The sequence below is a fragment of the Puma concolor genome, chromosome B1 (genome assembly GCF_028749965.1).
Source record: "Puma concolor isolate L17-30 chromosome B1, mPumCon1.1.hap2, whole genome shotgun sequence".
NCBI classification, from domain to species: Eukaryota; Metazoa; Chordata; class Mammalia; order Carnivora; family Felidae; genus Puma; species Puma concolor.
Window position 1 is genome coordinate 201,334,492 of NC_141670.1, and position 23,333 is coordinate 201,357,824.

Genomic DNA, 23,333 nt, shown 5'->3' on the forward strand with positions numbered 1-23,333 from the left:
TTGACTGCTGTTGCCTTGTAATATAGTTTGAAATCAGGGAGCAGGATACGTCCAGATTTGTTCTTCTTTCTCAAGATTGCTTTGCTTATTTGGGGTCTTTTGTGGTTCCATCCAGATTTGAAGATTGTTCTACTTCTGTGAAAAATGCCACTGGGATGTTGACAGGGGATTGCATTGAATCTGTAGATTGCTCTGTGCAATTTGAACAATATTAATTCTCCCCAACCATGAACACAGACTACCTTTCCATTATTTGTGTCTTCAGATTCTTTCATCAGTGTCTTAAAGTTTTCAAGGCACAGATCTTTCACCTCCTTGTAAAATCTATCCCAAGGTATTTGATTCTTTTAAATGGAAATACAGATGAGATTGTTTTCTTTTTTAGGTAGTTTGCTATTTATGTATAGAAACACTACAACTTTCTGTGTATTGATTTTGTGTCCTACAAATTTGTTGAATTGTTGATTACTTCTGAGTGATTTGGTGGAGTCCTTAAGGTTTTCTATGTATAATGTCATGTTGTCATACAAAGGGTGATAGTTTTACTTCTTCCTTTCCAATCTGGGTGCCTTTTATTTTTCTCAGGTGCTGTGGTGAGGACTTCAATACTATGTTGAACAGAAGTGGTGAGAGTCAACATCTTTGTCTCATTCCTGATCTTAGAGGGAAAGCTTTTAGCTTTACACCATTATGACGTTAGCTGTGGGCTTGTCCTATGCGGCCTTTATTATGTTGAGGCGTGTTCCCTCTATACCCACTGTATTGAGTTTTTTATCGTAAGTGGATATTGAATTTTGTCAAATGCTTTTTCTCCATCTGCTGAGATGATCATGTGTTTTTTATCCTTCGTTTTAAATTTTTTTTTTTGGGGCGCCTGGGTGGCGCAGTCGGTTAAGCGTCCGACTTCAGCCAGGTCACGATCTCGCGGTCCGTGGGTTCGAGCCCCGCATCAGGCTCTGGGCTGATGGCTCAGAGCCTGGAGCCTGTTTCACATTCTGTGTCTCCCTCTCTCTCTGCCCCTCCCCCGTTCATGCTCTGTCTCTCTCTGTCCCCAAAATAAATAAACGTTGAAAAAAAAAAAAATTTAAATTTTTTTTTTTCTTTTAATTTTTGGGACAGAGAGACAGAGCATGAACGGGCGAGGGGCAGAGAGAGAGGGAGACACAGAATCGGAAACAGGCTCCAGGCTCTGAGCCATTAGCCCAGAGCCTGACGCGGGGCTCGAACTCACGGACCGCGAGATTGTGACCTGGCTGAAGTCGGACGCTTAACCGACTGCGCCACCCAGGCGCCCCTATCCTTCGTTTTATTCATGTGATGTATCACATCGTGGGTGCTGAAGGTGCCTGCCTCCCTGGAATTGGTGTACCCTCTTATGCTGTGTGATCCTTTTAATGCATTATTGAATTCAGTCTAATACTTTGTTGAGCAGATAATACTCTTTTTAAAAAAATTTTTTTAATGTTTATTTTTGAGAGAGAGAGTAAGTGTGAGTTAGGGAGGGGCAGAGAGAGAGAGGGAGACAGAGAATCCGAAGCAGGCCCCAGGCTCTGAGCTATCAGCACGGAGCCCGACGCAGGGCTTGAACTCATGAACCATGAGATCATGACCTGAGCCGAAGTCGGATGCTCAACCCGCTGAGCCACCCAGGTGCCCCGATTTTATTTTACTTTTTAAAGGGTTTGTTTGTTTATTTTATTTATCAGAGAGTGAGCATGAGTGCGGAAAGGGCAGGGAGCGAGGGAGGGAGAATTGGAAGCAGGCTTTACGCTGTTAGTACAGAGCCCAACATGGGGTTTGAACCGACGAACTGTGAGATCGTGACCTGAGCTGAAGTCAAGACGCTCAACCGACTGAGCCCCCGCCCCCCTCCCCGGGCACCCCGAGGAGATAACATTCTAACAGGGCCTCTTAACTTCTTGTGTGCTGTGCTCTGGACTTCTTGGAACGATGTTTTCAAATGCCCAAAATAAAACACGAAGGCTTGTGAAGGAAGCCAGTTCTGTCAAACGCAGCTCTTCTCACCGACCACCCTGGCAGAAGCAGCAGCTGCTCTTGACCTCGTGGAGCCCCCCGAGCTGCCCCCAGGGGCTGCCAGCAGATGGCTGGGTCCCGGGCAGGGCAGGTGCGGCTGAGCAGCAGCCTGGGTGAGCGGGGGGCGGGGGGGGCCCTTGGGAAGGACAGGGCGGTGGGCGTGAGGGGGGCTCTGCGGCCTGGACCGTGAGCCGGGCCACCCATGCGGGCGCGATGGTGGGGACAGGGGGCAGCGGCCAGGGCAGACGCGTCCTTCCGCAGCGCCCGCCGTCCTCAGGAGCACCGCGTGCGTCTGCAGCCCTCCCACCAGGCCTGGGAGCCGGGTCCTCTCATTGCCCCTGGTGGGCAGGAGTCCGGGTCCGGCGGAAGCTGCCTGCCCGTCCCAGGTGTCGCCAGTGGCAAGGCGGCTCTTGCCGGAAAGCCTGGGTGTCCCAGAAGCCCCCCCCCCCGCGCAGATCTGACCTTCTTCAGCTCCGTGCCCTGCCGTCTCTGGCCTCCCTGGGCCGTCTGGGGTCTGAGGCTGCATTCTTGCCGTGTAGTGCAGTCACCACCGGAACCCGGTGGCCTTTCCGATGGGCGCTTTGAGCCCCGAAGCACCTGTGACTTCATCTCCTGTCCCTGTGTCAGGCACGGGCTCCACGTGCAACACAGGCTGTCCAGGCAGGCGGAGGGCCTCTGACCCTTAGGGTGACAGCCCTGACGGTCCAGATGAGGGGGTCGCGGGGTCACGGGAAGGGAAGAAGGGACTTGGGGGGCAGAGAATGGGGATGGGTGGGACTTAGGGATGGGCAGGAAGGGCCTCAGGGAAGGGGATGCGGAGACTTCTTGGCTGCCTGGGGCCTGAGGGGCTGTTCCCTGGACAAGGGGACACAGGGGACAAGTGTCCCGGCTGCAGTGAGTGGGAGGTGGGAGCAGTGGGGAGGCGGCGGCCAGGCTGGGCGTGCGGGAGAAGGGAGAAGTCTGGGTGCCCCTGGGCCCCAGGGCGTGGGAGCCGCCTGGAGCGTGACGAGTGTCAGCACCGCGCCAGGAAGGCACAGTGGGCTGCACCCTTCACCTCCGTGCCGCCCAGCGCTGGACTGGGCCGGGTCCGGCCAAGGCCGAGTTGCAGGCCTCAGAAGGACTCTGAAGGCTGGGGATGGAGAGCCCGGGAAATGGAGGCAGGGCCCAGCGATGGGGAAACACTCGCTGTGGTAGTTCCTACCGTTCCTCGTGAGTGTCTGTCCAGTTCATTCCTCCCTCGTATCCTCATGGCAACTGGGAGGTGGGGAAGTGTCGTCTTGTGTCACAGGCGAGGGGCCTGGGGACCAGAGAGGTTCAGGGGCTTCCGCATGGCACGGCACAGCCCAGCGGTCAGACCAGGGCCGTGGTGCCCGGAGCGGGTGTAGGAGGCCACACGGGGCTGGTGACTTCGGTTCACAGCCGGGCCAGTGTCTGTCCTCCAGGTGAGCGGGCAGTGCGTACCAACTTCCCCCACACATCCCGTGAGGCCCAGCGCCACCCTCCGCTTCCCCAGATGGAGAGCTCGTACGGTAACTGAGGCCCCGCGGTGTCAGGGGACCCGGGCACGGGTCCCCTGAGGCCAGGACAGGGCTCGCCCCTGGGCCTCTTGTGCAGCCTCAGGAAGCGGCACAGCTGTGCCCGCCCTGCCCCCGGGGGGAGGGGGGCTGCTCTGTGCCAGCACCCAGGGCCGCGTGGCTCTGAACCTGTCCCCCTCCTCAGGAGCCTCAGAGCCCTCCGTAACCGGGTGGGGAGGGGCAGCCCGTCAGCAGGAAGGCTCCCGCTCCCCCGAGCTGACCGGCCGTGCCTTTGCACATCCTTTTAGCCTCTGGATGTGCTCTGCCCCTGCCAGGGGGCTCCCAGCAGCCAGGTGAGCACCTCCGGTGCCCGGACCTGGTGTCGCATTGTCCCCTATGCCCTGTGTCCTCCCGCGGGGGCCGGATCGCCCGCTGTTCTGTCACACGTCGATCCGCAAATGTCAGAGGAGCACACGCTCCGTGACGGCGAGCCCCACACCTGGGCTCGTGGGGACTGCCCTCTGGGGAGGGACACAACTAACTGAACATGCGGGAAACTTGAGGGCAGAGGTGATGGGGGCCCCCAAGATCCTGTCTTTCCTGCCTAGCTGGTCCCAGCTCGCGAGGGCAGGGCTGGGGCCCCGGGCGCAGGAGACATCTGAACAGCTGGTGGCTGCCGTGTCACCTCAGTAACTGGCAGCAGGCAGAAAGTGTCCGTGACGTCGATCATCCCTGTACCCGAGCTCTCCCCACAGGGCCTGGAATCCTAAAAACGGGTCACTCAAAATAACGGTGGCATGTGGAGATCGTGAAAAACGCAGACGGTACCAAACGTCCAGTGGAACGTGATGCAGCTGAAGCCTTCCTGGGGCTTTTCCAGCTGCGTCCCTCCAGAGACCGTCTCTCGTCTGTCCGGCCGCCCCACACGTGGTCCTCGCAGCCACCCTGACGGGCCCCCCTCTGCCCACAGGTCTCCGTGCTGGTCCTCTTTGCCCTGGCCTTCCTCACCTGCGTCGTCTTCCTGGTCGTCTACAAGGTGTACAAATATGACCGTGCCTGCCCCGACGGCTTCGTCCTCAAGGTAAGGCCCCGCCCCCGGTCCCCCACCCCCCACCCCGTGCCTTCTCCGAGGGACACAGCCCTGCTCTGGCCCCGGGTGGCCTGGATGGGGCCCCTGTGGAAGGGAGCAGGGGAGGGAGGCAGAGGGGCAGGGGGAGAAGGCAGGGTGGAGCTGTAAACAAGGCAGCTTCTGGGAACGGACCTCCGCGGGGGGGGGGGGGGGGGGGGGGGCGTGCGCAGAGGCCCGGAGGGAAGGGGAGCAGAGCTGGGCACTCCCCACCTCCCGCCCGTGCCTGTCCTTGTCCCTCCGGCACCTGCTTGGCCAGCTCTCCACACTGGCGGAAATGCCTGCTCTGCTGATGCGACGCGGCCTTGTTCCAGAAAGCCTGAAAGTGGCACAGAGGGTCACACAGGGGAGGAGTGGAGACGATGGAGGGGAGGAGGGAAGGCAGGAGGAGGCAAGATGTACTCCCAGTGGACTCGCTCCCAGTTCCCACAGCGCGGCATCTGGCCCCCCACCCTGACCCCCCACGTTTGGTTCTGACCTCTCGAGAGCCAGCGTGAAGGGAAAAGCTACCATTTCCAGGGGCCGGTGTTGCCGAAATCAAAGCCGGAGAAGCCCGTGCTGAGCACGTACACGGACAGGCTTGGTCTGTCGCGTCACCGGGTGGCTTTGCTTTGGGTCTCGCGGCTGTGAGGGAGCAGAAGGCTCGCACGGGGCAGCAGGCTCAACAGACCTCCCGCTTCCCGGCATGTCGCCCGTGCGCAGTGCTCTGACCCTGCGGCCCTTCCCCGGCCGGCAGGTATGCATTTTGTGCGTGCCACGTACAGTGGCTGCCGCTGGTATTCCGGGTGCAGCACAGTCGGGGCCCATCGGGTAGAGACCCCCACCTTTGGGAAGCTCCCTGCCCTCCTCAAAAGACGCGTGGAATTGGTTGTATTCTGAGTTAGGGTATGAGCCCTGGAAAACCAAAGAGCAAGGCAGGGTCGGGCGCTGCAGTTTCTAGAGGGGTGGTCAGGTTGCCTCTAGGAGGCCAGTGAGGGAGCTGCGTGGGGACCCGGGGAACCCCCCCACACCCCACCCTTTCAGCAGACCCATCCGCACCCTGGGCCAGGCTATCTGGAGGCTCAGGAGGCACCACGGTTTAGAGGAGACCAGCCCAGAGGCCTTGGGGGGGGGCTTGGAGGAGGGCAGGGCTGGCCTTGACCGAGTACGTACATCAGCAGACTCCGGAGGCCGGCCGGGCCTGACCAGGTGGGCTAGGGGAGCGGCAAACACGGTTGATGGCAGAACGCAGGCAGGGTCGGCCTGGAGGCAGCGGGGGATGAGCCAGCTGTGGCCAGTCTGTGCACCACCTCTGGTGCCAGGCAGAGGCCCCCGGAGTGCAGGGGGGTGGGGAGTGACAGGACGGCCACTCACACTCAGTGGCCCAGGGAGGCTGGAGGGTTGGCGAGATGGCCCAGCAGGCTGCCACAGGGAGCCTGGGAAGAGACTCGGCAGGGTGCTGGGGATGGAGAGGACACCCACATGACATAAGGCTGAAGAGTGACTCTGGGATGCAGGGGAGAGCCTGGTCCAGGGCTGGGTGACGCAGGGGGGCCGAGGTCATGGAGAGGAAGCAGAGCAGATGTGGGCACGGTGCCCTGACGGGACCCACGTGTGCAGAGGACAGCTTCGTGGGACTAGACGGGCTGCTCACAAAGAACAGGGGCCAGCGGCTCCATCAGGAGGACGCAGGGTCCGCGTCTTGGCTCTTTCTCTGGGCCCGGGGCACGTGTCCTGCACGGAGGAGGAGGGTGCAGCCTGAAGCTGCCCCGCCCTCCCTGCAAGGCCAGGTTCTGCTGGCGCAGGCAGGTGGAGTCAGATCAGAGATGAAGGCCTGGTTCTGAGAGTCCTGGCAGGGAAGGGGGCAGGTGCCTGTGCGTTCAGAGGCCGGGGCGGGTGATCCTGGTGCCCAGCTGGCACCAAGTGAGTGTTCCGTAGCTGCGTCCCTTGGGAGTTGGGCATCTTCCACTGGCGTTTCCACCTAATTGGGGGCAGATGTCCTTCCTGGAAAACACAGCTGGAGGGCTGGAGAACTGCTAGTCTGGGTCCAAGAGCCCTTGGCTGAAGCTGGAGGGGGGAGAAGTGCGATGCGTGCCGAAGTCCCCTCCCTGCCTTTCCGCCTGTTTTGCGATTGCACATGTCACACACAGACCTGACGGTTCACAGGGGTTTTCACACGGGGATTTCTGAATGCTCCCCAAAACCTGGGTAAGTACCGGTAGATCCCCATTGTATCGGTGGTTAGATGCAGCACGGATACGATATTACTTGTGCCCCAAGGTCACCCCCCATGGGTCCTTTGTACATATTTATTCAGTGCTTCCTGTGGGGAGCCCTGCTGGGTGCTGGGCATGTGGTGCAGGACGGGAGGAGTCCAGGCCCTGCCCGTGGGGCCGGTGTTCCGGTGGGGAGACAAGTGGCAAGCAGACAGGCAGATACCCAGTGCCAGGCAGAGAGGCGGCCAGGGTGACTGTGCATGCCCAGGGTCACCGCTTCCAGGTCACCTAGGGTGCAGACTGAATGAGGAGTCCATTTTGCCCGCGGTGGCGAGGGCCTGCTCCTGGACTGAGGCCACAGACTGGGCTGGGTCCTGCTGACCCCAGAGCTGGAGGGGGGCCCGTGGGAAGGGCTGATGGGCACGGGTGCCGCAGAAGTCCTGGCACAAAGCAGAGGGCAGGCACCTGCGCTGCGGGTGAGGGGAGGCTCCTTGCGGCCAGGCCTCCCCGCCAGAGTGTCCCGTCCTGACAGGTGGGCAGGGGCGGGGGCGGGGGCGGGTACTAAGTTCCTGCCTTTTTCTTGAAACCGTGAAGCCGTCATAGGAGTTTCACGGGAGGGTTTCCACATACTGGGAAACTGCCCGGCCCTGCGTGTTGACGCAGACGGTCAGACACCCCCGTTCTCTCGGTGGAGTTCGTGCCCGAGGAACACTTGCCAGTGCTGACCATGTGCCGGGGCTGGAACACGCTTCCTCGGATTACCTCGTTGGTGTGACGGTCATTTGCTTTCATGGCTGAGAGATGAGGGGCAGGGCCCCCCTCAGGGGGACGTGTGGCTGTGATTCTGGCCTGATGGGGACCGGGTCAGAACATACTGGGGAGCCCCTGGCCCCATGCTACTTCGCAACTGGGGTTCTCACCTGCCACCTGCCCACCGTGGTGCTTGCCCCGCATTTGCTTCCTGTGGCCCGCGTGCGGGCAGTGGCAGAACCGCCCGTCGCCCTGGCCTGGTGCCCCGAGGGCAGGGCCACTCTCTTAGGCCTGGAGGCCCTGTCCTGGACTGGAGTGGAGTCCCACACTGCCCGGCGGGTGCTGGCGAGTGTCAGGGGGAGAGGACGGAGCACAGGTGGCAGTGCGGCTGGGGGGGTGGGGGCCACCTGCCTTGCCGGACGGGGGCGGCTGCTTCCTGACACCCGGATGTGGGCGTGGGTGAGCGTGGACACATCCTGCCTTCTTGCCCGAGCTGCCCATCGCGGACCACAGTCCTCACGGCCACCCAGTATGCGGGGCCCCTTGGCCCCATCTCGTAGATGGGGGGGCGCCGAGGCTCAGAGCGGGAGGAACTGCGGTGAACTTGGCCTGCAGCGTGGGCCGACTCTGAAGCCGCCGCCTGGCCCACCGACGGGCTGGACAGGCAGAGCAGGGTGTGGGGCATGCCGCAGTCCTTTGTCCTTTCTCTTCTGGAAATAGTCCTCCGTGCTCCCAGAAGGTGGTTCTGATCCTTTGACCAGAGGAGGACTGTTCTCCGCTGGCGGGGCAGGACCGGGTTGAGGGGAGAGCATGCGTTCATTCCGTCCCCTTTCCGCTGTCCGCGGCAGTCACTCGTCTCTGGGTTACCCAACAGGGAAGTACCCACGGCACCCGCCTGGCATGCAGGGTCTGTCCTGGGGAACAGAGGCGTGTGGACGTGTCATCCACCCCTGCAAGACCCCAGTGCTGTCTGTACCCCTTCGCTGTCTTCCTAGACCCAGCAGTGATGAAACGGTAGCTCGTGGGCCGGGCACCGGACCAGGCACGACAGCCTCCATCCGTCAGCAGCCACACCGAGGAGGCCCCGACCTCGCTCCGCTGAGGGGCCAGACCTGCCACTTCTCGGTGTCGGAGGAGCACAGCCCGGGTCTCCTGAGTGAAGGCCCCGGGGAGGGGCACGGGGGCTAGTAGGTAGCGTAGGGCCCGTGGCCCGGGCTCTGGTGTGTTCCTTCTGGTGATCCTGGTGCCTGGCACAGCTCCTGACCCTGCTGGACAGCCCACCCGAGGGAGAGCCGACCCCCAGCCATCCTCGTCCTAGACATGAGGCCGGCATCCCAGGAGAGCCATCCGGGCGGAGAGGGACTCCGATCACGAGCGGCCGCTACGTCTGAGCGGCGGGAGCTTTTCTGTGACGGGGGCGTCATCCCTGCTCTCTCTGCACAAGTCGTGTGCTCTGACCTGTGTTGCTGTTTCTGGCACCGAGCAGGGGCCGGGCTGTGTGGAGCCGCCCACTGCGGAGGCCTCGGGGTTCAGAGGGCGACGTCACAGTGTGTCGCTCGCCTGTGAAGGTGCCGAAGGCTGAGCCGGTAGTGCAGGCAGGGCGCGGGGAGCCGAGCCGCGTTCCCGAGGCCTGTTTGCGCCCGAGCTGGGGCTTGAGCTCTGGCTGAACCAGACACTGCCAGGGCTCTGGGAAAAGAACGTTCTGCCCCGCCGGCCCTGGGGCAGACTGTTTCACTTCTCACTCTTCTCGACTCGGGAGTCCAGCGGGTCACCTGTTGGTGGCCTCCCACGGCAACACCATGTGGGGCGCTGGGCACTCTGCTGTGCCTTCGCGTCTCTGGGTCTCATCTGCCCCGGCTGGAAAACGGGGCTAACGGCACCTGCCTCGCAGCGAGAGAACGTGCATGGGAAGCGCCTGGCCAGCTGTCAGGTGCAGAGAGAAGGTCGGGAGGAGGAAGAAGGTTGGGAGGAGGAAGCATGGGTGGCGAAACCCCAGTCCCGTTTTCTCTGCTGCCGGTGAAGTGGCAGGTGGGCGTTACATCTGCGGGCAGATCTCAAGGAGCAGCCTTCTTCACCTGCCGTTGGGTTTTAGAGACCGAGGAAGAGCTGGGCCCAGGCCAGGGGGAGGCTCCCCTGGTGCATCCCGGGCCGGCACTCGTGTCTCCCAGCGCCCACGTCTGAGGTGCAGCAGCTGTGGCCGGTCGGCCTGGCGATGGCCCGAGGTGGCCAGAGATGATGTCATCAAAGATCCTGTCACCTTCTCCACTAGGCGCTTGCCCAGGAGAGGTGAACGGACGGTCTGCACCGCTGGGCGTCTTGCGAAGCCCCAGGAGTTAACTGGTCAGAGTGCCGTGGATGGTGCCTGGGCTTCAGATCTGGGCGGTGCACCCGCCAGCGGGGCGGCCTTGGCCGAGACACCGTGTACAGCATGCGGAGCCTCAGAATCGTCTGGGGAGGTTTAAGGATACAGAGGTGCTGAGTCAGACCCTTAGCGGTGGGCAGAGAGCCTGGGTCCTCAGACTCTTCCTGGTGAGTGTGGAGGTGGCCAAGTCCAGGCACCCGTCTTTGCTGTGGTCTCCCCTCACTGAGGAAGAGGCCGTGGCGTTCGTGTATTGCTTTGGTTGCTCAGACACACAGGTAACGTGGCTTCCACGAGGCGGGAGGTCCGTCTCTCTCACATGAAGGCTCCAGGCAGAAGGCAGGGGGGGAGGCGGTTCTGTGAGATCATCCTGGAGCCCCGATTCTGTCTTGTGCTGCCCTGCCAGCGCCCCAGGGCATTCTCCGCCTCTGGGCAGTCAAAGCCAGTGAGAAAGGGCCGCGGGAGAGGTGGAGGGTGGGCATCCACGCCCGTCCCTCTGGCCTGGCTGGGAAGCGTAGTCGTTAGCTCGGCACCAAGCGCCTGCTTGGCTCGGGAGAATGCGAGGTGGAAGCCGATTATCCGCAGCCCCGCCCACCTCACTCGTGGGCCCGGTGAGCTGCACGTGTATGGTGTGCTCGGGCCACGTCAGCTGTGGTGGCCCAGTGGCCTGGGTCGGCTCCTGGACCCACCAGCAAAGGCAGCCTTGGGTGCAGGATCTCTCTGGGGTCCTGGACGTTTTACCAGCTGATGAGAGCTATGGACTGGACTCCCCCACCCCAGGCCCCCTCAGGGTTCCGTGGCCTGTAGGGACAAAGCCTCTTCCTTCGTGGACAGCTGCCTGGGATAGCCCACTCCCTTGCCCACCCCGCCCCGCCGTATTGCTGTCTGGGCTCCTGCTTTCTGGGTCACAAGGTCACACCAGCTCCCTGACGGGACTTCTAGCCCTTGTGTGGCCGTCTGACCCCGGCCGTCCTTCCCAGTGCCCTCCTCACCCTGCTGGCACTGTCCTGTCTGTGAGGCCCATCTCCTCTGCCTTGAGGGCGTGCCCTCCCCCGACCCCCTCCTCTGGAGAAGGCCTACTAAAGATCCAGCTCCCAGGAGGTTTTCCTGACTTCCCTTCTTTTACTATCTGTGTTTCCAGCAGACAGGTCCAAAGTATTTTCTGGTAGATGTAACGTAAATGACAACTAGTGGAAGGTCTTTAGCGAAGCAGGACAGCTCATCGTGCCCCTGCAGCCCAAGCCCCGCTGCGTCACGGCCTCGCTAAGGAGGTCTGTCCTGCCGCGGTGGGACCAGCGCAGGTGGTGGCTGGGCTGTGTTTCTCCTCTAAGCCCAGGGAAGGTCCCCGTAAACACTGGGGGGTGTTCACCGGAGACCCTCCGGCACCCCCGCAGCATCGAGACGTGTGTCTCCACGGCCCCTTGTCTTTCAGAACACCCAGTGCATTCCAGAAGGCTTGGAGAGCTACTACGCGGAGCAAGACTCCAGTGCCCGGGAGAAGTTTTACACCGTCATCAACCACTACAACCTGGCCAAGCAGAGCATCACACGCTCCGTCTCACCCTGGATGTCGGTTCTGTCGGAAGAGAAGCTGTCCGAGCAGGAGACCGAAGCCGCTGACAAGTCAGCTCAGTGAGACGGGCAGGTTCCTCACAATGTGTCACTCGAAGGTAACAAAGGGACTTGGAGGGACGTTTCGTTAAATATAATTACCGATAATTTAGAGGTTACTCATTTATGGTGCAACCGCTTCTGTTTGCTCATGCTGCTTTGCCAATAAAACTTGCTGCCGACCGCTCATGGGCATAAGATCAAGTGCATATCAGCATTGCTTAAAGAGCTGTGACACCACGTTCCATGTAAAGGAATCTTAATTTAGCTGCTTTACTGGGATTTATGGGATGCCATCAGAAAGTAAATTTACACTGGATATGCAAGGGGTTTGGATTCAGATAAATAATGCGTTTCGTGGAATCGATTTTTTTTATCGCCCTCCCCCTCCCCACCGCACTGCTGTTTGCAAACCTTACTCCACAGCCATATTTAGACGGGTCCCCACTTGGTTAAGAGCAAGCTGTACTTCAGATTTCTTCCCACCTTCAATCAGGCGGCAGCCGGGCCATCACCATGATGTGTGGCAGTGAGAGGTGCAGAGAAGGAAGGAAATGGGACGTCCGGTGGCGGGTGCGCCCTTCCCTTCCCCGCGCCCACTCCGAAGCGGCCGAGTGTCCCGCAGGAGGGCCCGCTCGGGAGGCGCTATTCCGCCCCCTGGAGCTGGCTGGCACCTTGGTGCGGAGAGCACCGTGCTTCAGGCCGGCGCATGTAGACCAGGTCCGGTGTCCCAGCACGTGTGGTGAGGGGCTGTGGGAGGACCCTGGGCCACGGGACTGAGGAAGTCCAGGCCCCTGTAGGTAGTCCGTCTGCTCTGTGACGTGTTGAATAGGAGCGACACCCTTTGGTCTTTTTTGTTCTGTCCTGTTAATGAATAAATTTGCACCAACAGCCCTGTTAGCGAGTTAGTTTTTAAGACCTTATTTGTGTTGGCAAAGTGAAAATGTAATTGCTGGGAAGCCAAGACTGATTTTTATTTTGTGAACTAGAAATCTTTTCATGTAAGAAGCAGGCAGGGGAGGCTGGGAGGGGCTGGCGTGGCAACTTGCAGATCCACTGAGGACATTTCAATTCACGATCTTTGTAAAGAAGTTACATTTCAAGCTGAATCTTGACATTAAAGGATATGTTTACAAAATTGCCAGTTAGCTAAGCTACGTGTGTAAAACCATTAAATGGAAACCAGGCATCCGCAGACATTTTCTTCCATGTTATCTGTGCTGTTTCTGGTGGACGTGTCAGAAGTTTCACTGTTTTCAGTAGGTCAAAAATAAATGGCAATGAGTTTGAGATCTGTTGCAAACAAGCGTGGTGGCCACGGCCAGCTCCATCACTGCTTTCTGAAATATGCTTCCAGAACCGGATTCTATTATGGAGGGTGTTTCGCAACCATGACCGTGGCCTTGGAGCCGGGGCGCGTGTTCTAGAGCTGCGTGCTGTGAGGGTGTGACGTGAGCACACACGAGAAGCACTGACTACGTGCCAAACTCTCCCGCACAGATACACCTCTGAAAGCTCTAGCCCGCGTAAACGCACTGCTAAGGCATCACCCCTTTGTATTTTCTAGTAGACGCTTTATTGACTGTAAATGCATTCACATGTAACTTTTGACGTTTTCACTCTGTGCAGAGAAAGAACACAAGGGTCCCTGTGGCTGCACCACAGACTCGATTTTGCATACACAGCACACGATTTTGCAGGGGGCAACGCAGAGCCCTCGGCACCCACACCGAGGTGGGGCCCCGTGAACACCAGCATGCTCTCTGCACAGATGTGGTTCCCACTGCAAACAGGAACACCTGTTCTAGAGGGACAGGTGCACGGGCCCAAGGGCAGACAAATGCTCCTTGGGCCCCAGCAGCCCCTTGCTGAGGGCCCAGGGTCTGTCCCCACACCCCTTCCCCCATAGGCAGGCAGGCGTCCGCTGACCTTCTGTATCTGGACCCACTGATATTACACAAAGTAACCGTAGTTGCATTTATTATATTTGAGGCAAAGGCGAGTTTTCTACAACGCAGCGACTCTGCAGCACTTGGCTCAGGCAGACAAGAAGCCACAGGAAACTAAGTGATGGTCACTTGCCGTGAGAAGTTATCACCCAGCACTCCTCCCTAAGCCACTGGAAGGGCCAGGTCGGTGCCTCCCTGAGCCCCGCCTCCGGGCAGCCCCTCCACGTGGGCCGCCAGTTTGGGTGCAGCCAGTAACGACCCCCCTCTCTTCCACCCTGCCTCAGGAGTGCCACGCAGTCCGCTGTCAATTTGTGTTCATTAGTTTCTTTTTCAGCTACTAAACGGGCTAAGACCACAGGTCTGGGTGTCCCTTTTGCGGGAGCACGTAGCTCTGCCACCGCCCCCTCCCCCCACCGTGGTAGGATCTGGGCACAGCCCTGGTCCGATGCCGGAGACCCTCGACAGCGCCCCATGCGCCAGGAGCGAGCAGGGCAGACTAGCTGTCGTACCAGTCCAGGAAGAGCAAGGAGAAGGAGCACATCACCAGGAAGAAGAGCACCCACACTCGGAAGCCGGCGTTGTTTTTGATGGCCTGGGGGGCGGGAAGGGCAGGAGCACAGGATTTTGGGTTGAGGAGTGCTCACGCCCTCCGTGTGTCCGCACGCACTCCCTACCCTGGAGCTTATGCTTACCTTAATTAGTAAGCAGAGCCAAACAGTGGGTTTAGAATCCACCAGAAAACAAACAGGCGTCTCCCCCTTATTCAGACGTCCTACACCCTTCTCCCAGCAAACACCCGGAAACGGCCCACGCGGGGCCCAGGGTTAAAAAGAGCCCCACGGCTGGCCCGGCAGCTGTAGCGGCCCAGGAATGGTCCCACGTCAACCCAAACCGAGGACCACACTCAGAAGACCACGTCCACTCAACAGAGTCCACTGTGGTGGCCTCGATAAACAGGGACCAGGGCTCTGGCCCTCGGGGTGGGGGGTCCAACAAGCTTCTCCGGTGGCGCCCACCCCTGGTGCAGGTGGCTGATCCAACCCTTGCCAAGAGTGACCTCATGTGCCTCCGATCGCTCCTTTGGAGGGCTGTGAGTCCTGTGTCTTGGTAATAGCAGGTGCCCCAGGTTTGGCGAGGACAGAAATGTGACTGTCTTAGGGGTCAGTACGGTTAGGAGGTCAGCCCTGCAGGCTGGGCCCCGGCAAGGCTCTCACGCAGCCCTGACTGCCCGCAAGACTACCACCGCTGCCCGGACGGGGAGGCCGGTGGGGCCTGGGGGGCCCAAGGGTACTCACCTCTCTGATGTCTTCGTTACCCTCCTTGATATTCTCAGTCGCCCCTACAACTAACTGGTGAATGCTGTCGATCTCGGCTTCCTATGGAAGAGGAGAGGCAGGTAGACCCGACCACCGTCTCCTTCCCCGAGCATCTGGACATCAGGAGCCAGCAGCAGCCAGGGCTTTACAAGCGGGAGCCTGTGGGTCCTCGCCGGGTCCCGAGGGGCAGGCACAGCCCCGTTTTACAAAAGGGAAAGTCAGGGTTCAGAGAAGTACAGTAATTTGCCAAGAGTCACACAGCAACCACGTGGCAGGACTGGGACCAGAACCCAATGCTGTTGCCCTTCCACCCCCAGCTGCTACCTCCTGTGCCACTTGCCGGCCAGAAGGGACAAACGCGAGAGCTGCCAACACGTAGCAGCCACCGCATGCCAGGGGCTTCCCTCTGGTCCCCCGCGTATTTATGAAATCCAGAGACATGAGCTTCCAGATGCGTGTGCTTTCAGACATGCACGCTAGCTTCAGGGGAGCGCTTCGTGTCTTACCATCTGTGTCTCTCTTAAAAAAAAAAAAAAAGAAAACCTAAACCGTAAAAACATCAGCTCCCGTGTACTGAGAGCCTGCCACGAGCTGGAAGTGCGTCAGGAACCTCGAGCCCCAGCCCTGAGAGTGCGGGGGGAACATCTGCCCAGTCTGAAGAGGGCAGTGTGGCTGGGGTGCCCAGGTCACCTGACACACTGGAAGTCAGGATTGGATCGGAGCCAGTGTGTGACCCAACGTGGCCTCTGAGCTCTCCTGCCACTCTGAGCTGTCCCTGGAAGCAAGTCGTGTGCTCTGACAGGGACAGCTGACTTAGCTGTTTTATGGGTCAGGAGGCTGAAGTGACAGCCATCAGGCTTCTAAGTGGAGGCTTAGCACATACACGCTTAAATTGGTCCTTCAATGTAGTTAGAAAGGGTAACTCGTGATCCCGAACTTTCCGTCAGACTGCACATACCTAAATTTACAGCGATTCGACTCTGGTTGTGAGGTTTCGGGCAGGTTTTGTGGGGGCGGGAGGGTCTTAGGCCAACTGGGCCAGTTTAACACAATGCAGCAGAAATGATTTTGACTCTGAAACCGTTCCACGGTCTGTGGATGCTAAAAAGAAGGATAAATTTATCGGGTCCCTAAAAGTTTTGCCAGTTACTGGCCGGATGAGTTTCAGAACTGGAGGCAGGAAGAAATAACATGAAAATCCTCTTCAGAGAACAACCCTATTTCCTGTGTGGACGGGACACCTGAGGTGGCACGGACCTGGCGTTCCGAGAGGGCCAAGTGTGAGCCCTAAGTCACACTGTCGACTGACAGGCTGCTACCCGCCAGGTGTGCTGGGTGTTTCCTGCGGGTTATCTCCGAGCCTCACGACGGCCCTGCGAGGGCCACTCCGTTTGCAGACGGGAAAACTAGCTCAGAGGCACCCGGAAGGAAGATCTACCCAACTCCCTCCTCTGTGGGTGTCACTGCACACACGGGCCACCACACCCAGTCTGGCCTGGGCCAGCCAGCAGTGGGTCAGGTGCAGAGAGCTCCCTGCCCCGCACAGAGGCTGCACCGGGGGGTCAGGAGGCCCTCACGTGAGGAGCTGTACGAACCCACGCGGCTTGGGGCACATGGCTGCAGGGATCAGGCAACCTCAGAACAAGCACCCTGATGTCACAGTAGATGTCACAGTAGATTCTTTTTAGCTAAACCTTAAATCGTAATTTTTTTTTTCTTACCTGTTGTAAAACCTTCTCTGTGAATATCTCTTGGAGCCTGGAAATTTCAACCACTCTCCCTTCGATTTGCCTTCATTAAAGAAAAAAAAAATTACACACAACTATTAGGAGGTGGTGGTCCTAGCAGGAGTGTTACACATTTCTAAATGGACCACGTAAGTGAGAAATGGGAGGGGACACCACATCATTCGTGGGGGGGCACCACGTCAGGCTCAGGAAGGAGGAGGCCAGCATTGCACTTCCTGGCTCTCCTCTGAAGTCTCTCGCTTAGGGGGCACGCTGCACTGCGGAACCAGCCCTCCCCTGCAAGCTGACCCGCGGTGCCCCTGCCTCGGAGTCTGCACCCCTGGTTGCAACAGGCAGCCTTGGAATGCTAAGGCCCGTACCCGGCCCGGTAACCATGGTAACGCGGCGGAGACTCAGAACGCCAGTGTGTGCCGACCACTCAACGTCGTTACCGCCCAGGAGGTCGAGGGGCAGGGTGCTGCCACCCAAACCAACTTCCCGGCGAAAGGAAAAGTCCTCCGGTTCTGTCTGAAAACGTATCTGGGTTCAGAAACCAAGCGTCTGAGCTTCTCGCTGTTTCAGGGCCAGCAAGGGCGCCCCGGGCGTGGGCTGGGGGGTGGCACGGGTCTAGAAATGGGGGCGGCAGGGGCTGAGCCTGTCGGGGGAGCCGGCCGCCGCTCCTCCCGTGCTTCCGGGTGTGGGAAGGAAAAGTGAGGCGGGCGGGGACTGAATCTCGGAGCAAGGACCGCAAGGCCCACAGAGCGAGGGCAGAGGCCGCAGAGGAGCACAGGTGCCATCAGAGTCCCCGGGGGCTGTGGGTATGGCGTCAGGACGCACTTTCTTTTGGATGAGCTCACAGCACAGCGGGTTTAATTTCCCTGCCAAAGCCCAGGCCTTCCTTTCAGATGCTCCAGACACTCTCGGGGAAACAGGCCCCACCCACGTGCCTCCCCTAGACGGCGGGGCAGCGATGGCTCACGTGGGCACGGCCACTCTCCTTCCACGCTGCCGACCCCTTTGCTGAGGGGGCAGACGGACCCCAGCGGAGCCATATGCAGGAGGCTGCACCTGGCCAGCCATCCCTCACAAGGCCCGCCCCCTTACCCGGGAGCGATGAAATTAACAGCCCCTAACCATGCAACTTGCGGTCACTGGAAGCCTGGAGGCAGCACAGAGGGGGTGACCTCCCAAGGGCCCGCAGGTTAAGGGGAGTCACTGAAGTTGGGCAGCTGCCTTGACCCCGAATGGCTGAGGGGGGTGCACGTGGCCAGGGCCACAAGGGGATGCCTGGCCATCGAAGTAAATGAAAAGTTCCCAGTTCCTAGAAAAGCTGAGGCCATCAGCTCCTAGGAACCACATACATACCTCACTTCATCGAACAGGCTGTTCATCTCACCAATTAGGCGCTGGTTCTCTTGTTCAAACTGTGAAGAGACAAACACACTAAGGGTGACGTCATACTCAAAAGCAACACGGTCAAAGGCAAGAGTCTAGCAAGGCGTCTGCTCGGAAATCTTCGATCTGCCCTCCGAGGGTGGCCACCAAGTCCCTCCTTCTGGCGTGGAGGGATGCGGCATCAGTGTGAAAACATCCCTGTGGCCGGACTTCTCCCTGCCTGTGAGCCGACGTGACGCCTGGGAAGGTGCGGGCGGGGTGGGGCGGGTCGCCTGCCGTCCTTCCTGCTGCTCTGTCTCCCTCTGGCACTGTCTTAAGTGGGGCACTGAGCTCCAGCGGCTCAGCTGAGGGCAGGGCAGTCTCATTTCAGAGCCACGCCTTGGCCAGTCCACCGTGACAGGAACACAGGCCCAGCAGCCCGAAGCGCTGTGTTCCTGGGCTCAGGCTGGCGATCGGGCTTCAGGACTCAGTCTGGGTGAGGGCGCCACCCTGACACCCGGGAGCCCATCGGAGCCACATAAACTCGGAGCAGACAGCTGCTGCCCCCACCGTTCCTGCCAACTTGACACCAGCCCCACAAGAGGATGGCACGTCTGAGGGTTCGCCGTGCCGCGGGGCCAGATCTCCTCCTCACTGCGGGACCCGCTACCCCGCCTTCAGACGCCCACTCCACTGCCTGAGCGTGTACTCAGCCCCGGGCGGGGGCCCACGTCCCACAGCCCCAGCTCGAACGCCACCTTCTCCGTGACCTATCCCGGCCCCCGAGCTGGAACTTCTTTCTCCAGTTTCTAACCTTGGCCTAGCACCTTGTGAAACCTCGTGAAGATCTCTCAGGACGTTAGCCATTTTCAGCCCGGTAATAAGCTGTGCATGTCCCAAACTCCCCCTTGACTAGGAGCTGCCTGAGGGTGGGAACGCGTCAAACCCAAGTCCGAGAAGGCCTCACGCGCGTTCTTTCCTTCACATCTACTAAAGCGGCAGTCCCGTCCACAGCTGTTTTCGGAGGCACGGTCTGCGCCAGGCGCTGTGTGGGGGGACGGGTGGAGGTGAGCTCTGGGCCTCCCAGGCTCTGCGATCCAACTGAGGCTCCAGCCAGACTTGCTCAGTGAAACAACAATGGAGGGAAAACAACGGTTAGGGAAGTCACGGCAGACACCGTGCTGAGCAGGTCACGTGCAGGGACTCACGTTCTCCCTGCCCAGTCGCCCCCTGACTTCACAGGGAGGGCATGTGCAGTGCTCACTCTCTGCTCCGTCTGCCCCCCTCCCCTCCCAGCCCCCCCCCCAGCCCTCCACGCGGGCACCGTCCCGTCCTGTCTGCCAGTTCACCCGCACCCTTGCTGCATCCATTCCCTCCCTGGTGCCTGTGCTCTGCCCCCATCACCTCTCACTCTCCTCCAATCTGCCCCCCACCCCTCCGTCAGAGTGATCTAAGATGCTGGTCACGTCACACCGCACCAGGCTGGCCCTGTCCGTGGCCCTGTAGATCAGCGCTGAGGCGCAGCCTTCTCCTGCAGCCCACTGCCTCACTCCTGCACAGACTAGCTGAGAGCTGATGGAGGCCGCCGCGCACCAACCCCCCACCCCGCGGGGGGACTCGGACTGTTTCCTCGAAACCCAGCGGAGGCACCTTCCTAGTGACCAGACGCACCAAAGCAGATTTAATCACCTTCTACCATCTCCTGTCTTTTATAATATAAAACTCCCCTGCACTTGATCCATCGCTACACTTCTTGCCCCTGTTGGGGGGCCGTCTTCCCGCCTGGGGTGGGGCTTTCTCCTCTGGCCTCAGCACAATGCAGGGCCTACCACACTGCAGAGCACCGGTTGTCAGTCCCCCTGCTTGTCAAAACACAAAGGGGCCTCCACTGCACCCCAGACCTACTGGGTCAGAAAATGGGTGGGCCGTCAGTTTCCAGAAGGGCCGGCGGGGGGCGCTCTGCTGGGCCGCCTCAAGCACGGGCAGGATGCTGACACAGTACCAGGACGGCCCTTCTAATTATGAAATCAGGCTATTTAAGGGAATAAAAACTTCACTCTTGAGTTTGAAACTATCAGCCCTGTTAGCTGTCAACTCAACAGTTACTTCAGAGCCCAGTAATTTAAGGAAAAAAACAATTACTTCAGCATGTAGGTGCTCATTTACTTTCACTAATTCTCCCAGGTTATTACTCAGGGTTTTTCTCAGGGGGCTGGGATAGGGGGCATTTTCTTATTTTTTTAATGACAAAATACGGCCCTGTCCTTTTAAATCCTCAGACCTTTTATGCTTTCTAAACTACTCCTAAGCAAGACTAGGGGTTTGAGGTGGTTTACTGCGGGAACGTCCCCCGGAACAAAGCCCTCTCTGTCCCCTCCCCAGCTCTGGGCATGAGGCACCCACTCCCCCTCTCGGGGTTCTGGGGAGCTGTTACTTCTGAAGGACTCCTGTCAGCAGCAGGATCAGATTCTGGCTCTGATTTCCTTTCAACCTATGGGTTCTTAATGCCACCTGAGAAGTACCCATTGGGGGTGGGGGTGGGGTGGGGGTGAGCAAAGGGGGGCGGAGCAAAAGAAACAAATGCCTCGAGGGATCAAGCGGTGACAGGGCTGAGGGGAGAGTTTGGCGTGGCCAGGACCTTTACAGAAAGCGGCCCCCATTTGGGGGCGGGAGTTACAATGGAGCTGTGTCTTCAAAAACATCACCTGTTTTTCCCATAGCCAGGTGCGAGGGACCCACTTAATAGGGTCTGGCAGGGCTCAGGCAGATCAGGTAATGGCCAGGCCGCTGACAACATTCACCTGTGCCACATTTCAGGGTGGTTTCCGATGCTGTCTTGATGGCCAACCTGTACACCTCACCCCTCCTCTGCAGAGGAAGGCAGGGAGCGGCAGGTGCAGTTGGTGGACACGCCCGGGACTTCAGCGAGCCAGCCCCTGTGGCCTCAGTGGGAACTCCTGGGGTGACTGACCCCTGGACCAGTCACTGGCTTCTGTCCGGCCTGTCATGTGACAGGGCCTCTTTGTGAACAGACGTGGTGATTCTTATCCTTTCCTGCCTGATGCCGAGGGTGGGGAGGGATGATGATGGCTCCTTTACCTTCAAAGCTATATGCCCTTGGGCAGGTAACTTTTCTGTGCCTCTGTCTTTGTCACTAAAATGGGACGGAGACAGTACTTACTAGAGAAAGACGTGCTAATAATGCATGTAAAGTTGCGTACAGAGTGCGTGGCACATACAAAGCCCCCACTAAATGTTAACTATTATTAATCTCCTGGGACTGAGATTCCAGATACGCAAAATGAGTCATGAAATATTCTGAAGGCCCCTTCCACCTCTCTGGTTTCAAATTTTAGAGGGCACTGTGACTTGAGCGGGATCTGGGGCACTCACACAGCATTCACTGGGGCTCGCTGGCAGCTGGCTGGTGTGGCATCCGTCCCTCAGAGGGACAGGGACCTCACAAGGTGCAGTAGCCAAGGAGGCCTGGTCTCCACAGTCAGCACCAAGGACAGGGGTACCCCCCCACCCCCCCTCCCCAGCCCAGGAAGACCAGCCTGCCTGTCACAGGGCCCCCGGTTCTGTGAGGCACTGGAAAGCGGGACACGAGGCCTGCAGGACAAGGAAGGTGGACAAGCAGGGCCCGAGAGGCATGACAGCAGCCAGCCTGTCTGTGTGGGCCTCCTGCCGTGGCTCCTTCCACTCCATACTGTTTGGTCTCCCACCAAAATGCAGTGCTTTCGCTCAACACAGATGGATGTCTGGAGCAAGTTCCCCTGACCGCTCAAGCATGGCGGCAGGCACCACATTTAAAGGCCTAGGACCTGGGAGCTCGCTGTAAAATGGGGCCAGCGACAGTCCCTACCACACGGGGTGGCTACATTAATAAACACTCAAGCGGTCAGGGCCGTACTTGGCATGTGTTGTGTGTTACATGCGTGTTAGGCAGTATTAACTGCCTCATTCCATTTAGAAGTCAGATTTCCAAACAGAGGGCCCCAAAAGGGTTTATTATCTGCTTTAAGGGATACAAATCCACACTGTGAATACACTGTTACAGAAATCCTTTTCTAATCTAATCCTCTTTACTATAGTTTTAAAAAGAAAATCACTCCTACAAAAGGCCTTTGGGTACAAGATGAAGCCACAAGAAGTTGTTTGCATTGCAAAGAGGCAAGAGCAGCTAACTGGACCAAAGACTAGGAACCCACAGGGGCTGGGACCCACAGGGGCTCGGCCTAGAGAGCAGTCTGCCCCCACCACCATGGCCCAGGACCTCTCCGGTTCTTCAGATGCGCCTCATCTATGCCAAACGCCTGCGTTCACATGGCTCTGTGACCCTCACCTCCATCCCCACCGCTACCCCTGCGAACCTGAAACCTCCCCAGGGTGTGGACCTCAGCCCTCGGCTGCGTGGTGCCCAGATTCTACCAACAGTTCTTGCCAGGAGCTGAGTTTGGGCCCAGATCACGAGCCCTGCCAGCCACCCACCTGGTGCTTCCAGCGGCCTACCACAGGGGACGAGGGCTAGGGACACCTTTCATGCAGATTTAGGAACAGAAGTCATGCGCATGGCTTTAAAAATTATCCTAAGGGATACATCAATAAATGCAGGTGGTTTCACTTGAGGCGAGTAAACTGACTGCAGGCTTACAAAGGAGGTATTTTCTCTATGTAACATCAGAAAACAATCTGGTCCCACTCAGCCTGACCGCAAAACATCTGCTTATAGTAACTCAAACGTTAATATACCTGCATCAGGAGTTATAAATGGAAATTCAGTGTGCAAATCACATAACACTCAGCAACCATTTTGGGACACGTAACAACTGCTCCTGTGGGTGAAATAATGAATTAAATTGATATTATAGGGCTTAATTCATTATTTTACCCTGAGGAAAAATTCCAAAACAGTGATTATGAATTATGACCACAATTTGCTACAACACTTTCCAATTTAAAACCAATAGTGTCGTATTTATCTCTCTTCATTTTCAGGCTTGAGCCTGTTAAGTAAGATTTGGGTTAGTCAGCCTGTAAGTTGTGGTACTTGGCTATTGTTCCCAATTACAAGAGAAGTTAAGTGAACACTTAAGAGCTTGCCATGGAAGTTCCGAACGTTACAGCCTTCTGCCCACCCACTGGCAGTAGAACAACACAGATGAGGAACTCCTGCCGGTTCTGACTGCTTTAGTCACTGAGACTGGGACCCTGAAATAACCCGCATCACTGGGAATGGTCAGTAACATGTTTTTAGACCGCCACTCAGGACAGGACACAGAAGAGGGAACATGGGGTGTCAACAGTCATTATGCACAGAAAAGCTTTATGACGTGAACCTGTCTTCTTCACGTGCATTAGCTCCAACCACATCCCGG

General features: G+C 58.5%; 2 protein-coding genes across 8 annotated transcripts in view; one reads left to right on the top strand and one right to left on the bottom strand.

Annotated features, from left to right (window-relative positions):
• NSG1 (neuronal vesicle trafficking associated 1) overlaps positions 1-12,784 on the top strand; it is a 31,167-nt gene extending 18,383 nt beyond the window's left edge. The window contains exons 4-5 of the mRNA XM_086705464.1: positions 4,519-4,629; positions 11,411-12,784. Of these exons, the coding sequence (XP_086561590.1) occupies positions 4,519-4,629; positions 11,411-11,614 (315 nt within the window). The 3' untranslated portion in view covers positions 11,615-12,784. The remainder of the gene's footprint in view (positions 1-4,518; positions 4,630-11,410) is intronic.
• Positions 12,785-13,552: 768 nt separating this feature from the next.
• Positions 13,553-23,333, bottom strand: part of STX18 (syntaxin 18) — a 121,275-nt gene continuing 111,494 nt past the window's right edge. For all 7 annotated transcript variants that reach the window (XM_086705458.1, XM_025921539.2, XM_086705462.1 and 4 more), the window contains 4 exons: positions 17,947-18,005; positions 16,576-16,645; positions 14,834-14,914; positions 13,553-14,130 (listed from right to left, as the gene is read on the bottom strand). In XM_086705458.1, coding sequence (XP_086561584.1) covers positions 14,035-14,130; positions 14,834-14,914; positions 16,576-16,645; positions 17,947-18,005 — 306 coding nt within the window. In that variant the 3' untranslated portion in view covers positions 13,553-14,034. The remainder of the gene's footprint in view (positions 14,131-14,833; positions 14,915-16,575; positions 16,646-17,946; positions 18,006-23,333) is intronic.